The sequence below is a fragment of the Malus domestica genome, chromosome 02 (genome assembly GCF_042453785.1).
Source record: "Malus domestica chromosome 02, GDT2T_hap1".
NCBI lineage: Eukaryota > Viridiplantae > Streptophyta > Magnoliopsida > Rosales > Rosaceae > Malus > Malus domestica.
This window is the reverse complement of record NC_091662.1, coordinates 21,058,623-21,066,483: the sequence shown is the minus strand read 5'-3', so window position 1 is coordinate 21,066,483 and position 7,861 is coordinate 21,058,623. Positions and strand designations below refer to the sequence as shown.

At 33.1% G+C, this 7,861-nt stretch overlaps 1 protein-coding gene across 1 annotated transcript; it reads right to left on the bottom strand.

Annotated features, from left to right (window-relative positions):
* Positions 1–3,805: 3,805 nt before the first annotated feature.
* Positions 3,806–5,686, bottom strand: LOC114821203 (protein RGF1 INDUCIBLE TRANSCRIPTION FACTOR 1-like). The gene is made up of 5 exons (XM_029093176.2): positions 5,549–5,686; positions 5,260–5,439; positions 5,077–5,151; positions 4,585–4,725; positions 3,806–4,431 (listed from the first exon to the last, which is right to left on the bottom strand). The coding sequence occupies exons 1-5, from the start codon at positions 5,549–5,551 to the stop codon at positions 4,090–4,092; spliced, it is 741 nt and encodes a 246-aa protein (XP_028949009.1). The 5' UTR covers positions 5,552–5,686; the 3' UTR covers positions 3,806–4,089.
* Positions 5,687–7,861: the final 2,175 nt, after the last annotated feature.

Here is a 7,861-nt window from a genome sequence, read left to right as displayed (position 1 = left end):
AGTGGAGGTTCTGACAGACTATCACAAATGTAGGGCATCTTTGGGTGTCGTTTAATTTGTACTTGTTTTCTAAACTGAACTTAGGCTACTTACGCTTTGATTGTGTATTCACATATATTCCAGCACTTGTCTTAACTAATACTCTTATGAGTTGGTTTTCATTTATTTATATTCTCTATTATCATTATTGCTTCTGCATTGTGCACATGGCTATGTCACCCTCACGTGACGGCCAACATGCCTTGATCTCGGTCGGGGTGTGTCACCCATAGGCGGATTTAGGTAAATTTCTTGTATATCTTGTAAATAAGTGCATATTGACACTTAAAAAAAATTATACTTGTATGAAATTCATGGATAAGATAATAAAAGAATGTTAAAATGGAAAAAGAGTAAACCATAGTGAGGAGTATTGTAGGATGACACATGTACAACAAGTTCACAACCGCCCAGCAACTAGGTGCCGCCTAGGCTGTGTTTTAGAACATTGCCAAAAATTGTTTCACTTTAAAGTTAAGCAGTAAAAAAGTATTTGATAAAAATGAAATAGACTGCTTATTTTAAGACTAATAGCCTCCAGACAATAGCTTTTAATAGCAGATTGTAGGTTACTTTTAAAAGATGCTTTAATAAAAAGTGGAGTTGAGATTGAAATATTTTTAATTCTGGTAATAAGCTCATTAATTTTAAACAAGGGAACTTTAACGAAAAACTCTCGGTATTGTTCACTTTAACGAAAAACCACATTTTTACACTAAAAAGTCAATCATGGTACTATTTATTTTACCCTTTATTTTGTTCTTATCGTTAAAATTCAAAGTTTTCAAGCCCCTTTTATTATTTTTCCTTTTAAACAATGACATTATTTTTCCTTCTAGACATTGCTTTTACACTGTTTTTCATACTTACAACACATTTAAAAATATAGTTTATCAAACGCACAACTACTTTATTTTGCAGCTGATTATTCTTAAAGAACAGCAAAAACAATTTATTAAAAAAGTACAACAATCCCAAACTGGCTCTTAGCATTACGGTCTAGTGGTATTCCTATTCACTTGTAAGTGAGAGGTCTTATGTTCGAATCTTGTAGATGACGAATTGGATACAAAATTAGGTTGCCCATTGTTTGGCTCAACCAAACTCACCATCTCCTTAAGCCATCTCCAACCCTTGAGTTAAAACCTACAATTTTTAACCCAGAAAATTTAGGTTTTAATCCATAAATAGTTTTTCTCTTCCAACCCTTTATGGGTTAAAATTTTAGCCCGGAAGTATTAACCAATGAATTTAGGATAATTTTTTTTTCTTAAATTAACTTTAAAAAAAATTATATAGACTATCCTAATTTAATTTTATAAATTTAGACTATTAGATCTTTTTTTACAATTGAATTTGATCATATTAGATCTTAGCCGTTGAATTAAATGAATTTATAAATACAAAAATAAAAAAAATACACATATATAGTGAGCTAGCTCCACTAACCCAGAAGGAATCTTTGGCTAAATTTGCCCCATAAATGAGTTTTGGGTTAAAACTTATATTTGCCGAAGAGTTGGAACAAGTTGAAATAAGTTTAAAACCTAAAAATTTAAATTTTACTTCAAAGGTTAAAGTAAGTCTTAATGTATAAAAATATCGATTTGCTAAAAAAAATTTATTTCAATAACTGAAAAAAGCACAAAAGGTATGCGAAATTTAAATGTAGCCCCCCAAAATTGGAGGAAATAGAACCGAAAAAAAAAAAGCAAAAACTGAGTATAAAGTGATAAACTTTTTACCACCAATAGTAACTGTTCCACCATTACACACTGCAGCACACTGTCACTATTCATCATTACTCTGTAAACAAGAAAAAGAAAAAGATAAGCCACATCCAACGGTTTGAAATTAACCTACCCAGTACAACAGAGAGCAAATCCAAGCCCCTCTAAAATTGGGAGATATTTTTTTTTTTGAAACATTTTGAATGCGGTCCTTAACTATTAATATTCTTTGACTGAAACCTTGTTGGTTTTCAATTTTTGATCGAAGTCCTTGAAATTAATGTGATAATGTATTTCTATGTAGGTTACTATATTTTTTAATTAAAATATGAAATTTATAGTTGTTTGTATTAATGAGATTTTAAATTAAAAAACCCATAATTTGTGGATTAAAATTATTAAAATATAAATTATACTCTCCAATATATTTTGTGTGTGTGTGTGTCTATATATATGTATATAAACATGGGTACATTCATCAAAATTAACAAAAAAACAATAGATATTAGGCTGAATAACATTAGTAAATTTCTTTGATTAAACTTGACATGGATACATTTTCAAATCAAGAAAAAGAATGTACCCATATAAGTTTAAAAATGGATTAGAAAAAAATTAAATAGATTTTATATAAAAAAAGAGTTCATTTTACTACAACAAATTGATATATTTAAGAATGGGTACATTTTAAGATTAAAAATTTGAAAAATTACATGAATGGGTATATATAAGATTAAAAAATTGGAAACCTTTTTATAAAAAATTAAGGGGTACAAACTTATTCTATTTTTTTTTATTTTGGAAATGTTTTGAATTGAAAATTATTTAGGAGTTTAATAAAGGTGTGAGTATTAAAATCCTAAATCAATTATTAATTTTTATTTTAAAAATTATGTAACTGACATGTAAATTCATTATTGCATTAATGCTAGGGACCTTGATCAAAATCTTGAAGCCTAATCAAGGATCGCCGATATTAACATTTTTTTCATATCGCGATATTTTATACACTATCCATTAATATATCGTTAAAATATCGATATTATCGCGATAATATCGAGATACGATATTTTCAATGATTTTAATACATTATTTGGGAATATATCGCAATATTATCGATAATATCGCGAGATAAAACCCAAATTTGCATATGACAATGAAAATATGCTAAAATAACACCAAGGGGATTCGACCTTAACCATCATATCACTTATGTTTTTGTGAACATATGCTAAAATATTTATATATATGGTTTTGTTTTGAATTCTTTTTGCAAGAAACAAATTTGCACATGACAATGAATCTTTGACAATTTCTTTTGCACATGCAATGCATAAAGTGTAAAATATTGTAGTAAATCATTATATATAAATGATTATGGTGTGTTTAATCTTTTTTTCATTAATTACTACATATTTTCTACACTCACAGTGTTTGGGAGCTCGCTGTATAATCAACTTAAATCAGTTAAATCCATCATGTAATGCATTTCCTTCTAATTTTTTATTTATGAACTAATAGATAATTGACTAAATAAACATTCTCCAAAGTTTCAATAAAAATTTCCAAGTTTTTCTTACAATTTCCGTGGTTTTTAATCAATTTCTATCGATATCGATAATATCTCGATATTTCCATCGATATTTCCGTGTTTTTGGACTACCTATATTTCCGATATCATCGATATTTTATACCTTGAGCCTAATAAGGTTTCAATCAAATACATTAGTAACTAAGGATCTGATACTAATCTTTCCTTATTTTCTCTCTTGATAACATGAAAGAAAAACAAAGCACTAATGCTCTGTAACTCCAGAGCTGTCATAAAAAAAAGTTAACTAAATAATAAAGAGATTCCGCAAGCTCTTGAAATTCCATCTTACTATTTAACCTCAATTTGGCTAACTCCGTCAGCTACTAAAATTATGCTATCTATGAACATGCTACAAATTACAACTCCTATTCCTTGTGATCAAACTTTTATACTATAAGACAAGACCATAAAGAAGATGACTATTAAGACTAGGCAAGACAACTATAACAGAATCAACCACCCCGATATTATCACCACACCAATCAATAAGAAAAATGACACCTAAAAATTACCCATGGCTAAAGGTAATTACAACATATTACACATAATTAACCATAACTAAGTGTCATCTATTTATTAATTTGTGACCCTCGTGTGGAAGACTGTCCAAGACAGAAGAGTATAAACTTAATTTACCAAAGGTTTACAAATCCATGCCCCAAAAATTGCTCTCCATATGATTTTTACTTACTCATGCTATCTACTTTCCAATTTTCATGCACAAATTCAATACAGCGGCGCCCGGTGTGGAGTCCCCTTCCTCCGGTTCATCAACCCGGCCGAGATTTCCAACACGGGTGAAAAAACCGGCCGACAAGCAGCCCGATATGCCGACATGTTACTTCTCTTTTTCCTCACAATTTCAGTAGTGGCAGTGCAAGCTAAGGCCAAACAGCCCACCTCGCCCAACCCATATGAGCCTGAAGAGTTTCGGGTTGAACCGGCGGGTTCGAGAACCGAGTCATGTGTCATCAGACCGTCGTCTGAACCGGATTCAGGTAAAGCCATGAACTTGCACTCGCGGAGATACTTGGAAAGGCAACCTTCTGTTCTTATAACGTGATCGATCTGCAAAAAACCAAAAAATGAGAGAGAATAACTGGAAAATCAAAAAGGGTTTTCGAGAAAACTGAGAAAGAATGAGAAATCAGAGAGGCCCAAGTGAAAATAATCGAACAATTGTTGGGGTTTTTTGGGTTTATGGGGGATGAAAAAGTTAACCTTGCAGTGGAGGGAGCAGAAGAGAAAGGGGTCTTGCAGGTTTCTGTCACAGGTAATGCAGACGTTGCCGGAGCCTCTGCAATTCTTTGTTGGTGGCCTCTGGTTCAAAAATACCACTTTTGCACTGTTGGTTATGTATGACTGTAGAGAGAGAAAGTTAAGAGAGAGAGAGAGAGAGAGAGAGAGAGAGAGAGAGAGAGAGAGAGAGAGAGAGAGAAACAGTGGCCCTTTGTGAGAATATGCTCACCAACACAAAGAATATCAGAAAAAAGGGAGCTTTAGAATCAAAGAATTGAACTCAAACATGGTTGTTTGTTGTTTTGAATCCAAACATAGTTCAATTTTTAAGCAAGCAAAAAATAAACTTAAAAATTTTTGGCTTTTGGGATTCACAAGAAAAACCCCAACTTATAGTAGATCATGATCTGCATGAAGAAATAAAGAAACCCAGAAAGTTAAATTAAGCAAAATAGTTGGGAAATTTTTACTCACCTGAATGGAAGAACAGTCAAATAACTTGGCAGCATCATCCAACCTTATGACATCGTTGTACACATACCTCCTTATCTGAAAATTCTCAGAAGAAATTAAGCATGAAACATCAAAACTTTGAGTGTAATTTTTATTTAAGCGGTGAAACTGTGAGGGAAAGTTCAAAACTTAAGGAATTATTGCCTGCAAAAGTCGGTGAGAGGTGTGAGGCTTCAGGCAGTGGGGGCAGAGGCTGATGCAACAGTCCAGACAGTAGACGTTCTTCTCGTTCTTCTTTGCCTCCTCGTGAATTATGCAAGCGTTGAAGAACTTCTCAGTCAGCAGGACCTCCAGCCAGTGGGGAAGAAGATTTGCAGGACCAAACTATGAACCACATAAATTAAAAGAAATGGAAAGAATTTAATTAGTTTCCCAACACACGAAGATAGATGAATTAAAGTTGGAGAATTTAGAGGCAGTGAGACAAACCCACCATTTTTTCGTTTTTGTTGAGAGAGAGAGAGAGAGAGAGTGTGTGACAATTGTGGTCAGGGTTTAAGGAGGAGATATTGGCGGAGAAGTAAGGTATCGTAGAGAGAGAAAACTTGGACTTTAGAGAGAGAGAGAGAGAGAGAGAGAGAAACGGTGCCTGGCAAATACTGATACACAAGTTCGCTTTTTACCAACGAGGGAACAAAGGAAATGGGAGAGAGGATTGGCAAAATGTATTGAGGTGGTTTATTTATAATAGATTAAATTTGTAGATAAAATTTTGTAAATCAAATAGCGTGATAGTTAATAACTAGATTATAACTTAAACGCTAATAAACATATTCATTTTTATTGATGACACATCATTTAGCTTGTAAATTTAGTTTTTGTATCGTTACTCTTATTTTAATATAAGTTGGTCTTTCATATTCTACAAGTATATCTTTGAAACTCGAAGTTTTTATGGTGAAAAGATAATTTTACTTTTGTATTTAAGCAAGGTTCTAGTTTAATCATAAATACGTTGTTGTCTAACGGTAATTATGCTAAGAAAAGTTCGCATACAAAAATATTGACAAGTGCGAACACACTTTCTTAGCCCAATTAGTTAAATGATTGCGAAAAAATTGATTTAGTGCATGAATCATAATTTTCTTATTTTACTGATAGAATATGATATAGAAACAGAAATTTTGAATCATTTTATTTTGATGAATGAAAATTTAGTTGGTAAGCTTGAAAATAAAGTTGACAATACAAGTGTTGTACAAGTAAAACAAAAATGTGGAGAAAAAAGATTTTGAGGAAATTGGGAAATCAAAATCAAAATTTTCCCATTTCTATTGTATTGGTATTTACTAGGAGCCCATGTCCCGAAACCCCTAAAACCCTAACCAAATGCTTCTTTATTAATGGTCAGATCGTTTGGTGCGCTCTCTCTCTCTCTCTCTCTGAGTCATCACTGTGCTAGGTGCTAAATGACAAGACAAGAAACAGTGGCTGTTCTCAGTTCTAGGTGGAAAACGGTAAAAAGGTTGCAAGTGGTGTTTACATAGGATTGGTTTTGGTTTGGTAACCAAATCGAAAAGTGGCCGTCGACAATTGAAGAAGAAAAAAGCTAATTCTGATCTCAAATTTTCGGTTTTCAAATATCTCGTACCCATTTAGGTTTTAGTCGGATACGGAAACTGAAATTCCTTGATCATGCTTCAAATTGCAGAAGGATTCAAACATCGATCATCATCGATCATCAATAGCCAATAGTTGCAAATAAGAAATAACAGACTCAATTAAACCCTAATTTGATTTCAAAATCTCTTAATTGAAAACCCTCGATTTTAAAATCCCAATCGAAAATCTAATTCGATTTTAAAAAACCCCAAATATCAATTTCAAAATCTGGAAAAAAAACACATGAATTGATTTTGAATTAAGGTGAAATTTCTTACCTTCTACACTCGGAATGGTCATTAGAGGTGGAGGAAATGGTGTGTTGCAATCGTTGGAGGTGAAATTTTTCACCCCAATATGTTGCAGTCCTAATTAGATTAGAAATATGATTGTGTAGATTCTATTGAGATTATGTAGTATTTTTTAGATAGTTTTCTTATTGTATTATAGAATTTATCTTGTTTACTACTATAAATAAAGACACAATAGAGTGAAAAAACACATCTTAGAATTCATCCAATTGCCGCCGCACCTCTTTCTCACTCTCTATAATTCTTCAATTAAATAGGTGTTTGGGCCCGAAATATTGATTTGGGCCAAATTTGGAGTTGCATTCGGCCTAGTGATTTTTCTAGAATTATCGTGGGTTTTTTGGGTCATAGGCCGCCTAGTCGGGGTTGGTCGAGTCCCATGGCAGGATAGATTGATGTGGATAAGGGAGTAATCGAGACCTAGTGTGATGTGGAGTTGAAAACATGCCAAGACTCGGAATGAATCTAGTCCATTAGGAAAACAGGTTCAAAGTTCTATTTGCACTAAGATTGGCCGAGGCCTGGTCAGGTTAGGTTAAGGAATCCTAATTTGACTATGCTTCTGGCTCGTCTGCAGTTTGCTGCTATAAATAGAGGAGGGTGTGCATCATTCAACTATCTCCAACTCAACACACAAACTGCCCTGCACAAACTCTCACTCTATGCGAAACCTCTCAACAACCTTGAGATTTTTATTTTCTTTTTCGCTGACACATCTTCAGTTTGGATAAACAGCACTGTGAAGGCAACCGGTGAACACCTTCAGTTTAGACAAACAACATTGTTGCCGTAGAATCAGCCGACCGCGGAGCACCTTCAGTTTGGATAAATAG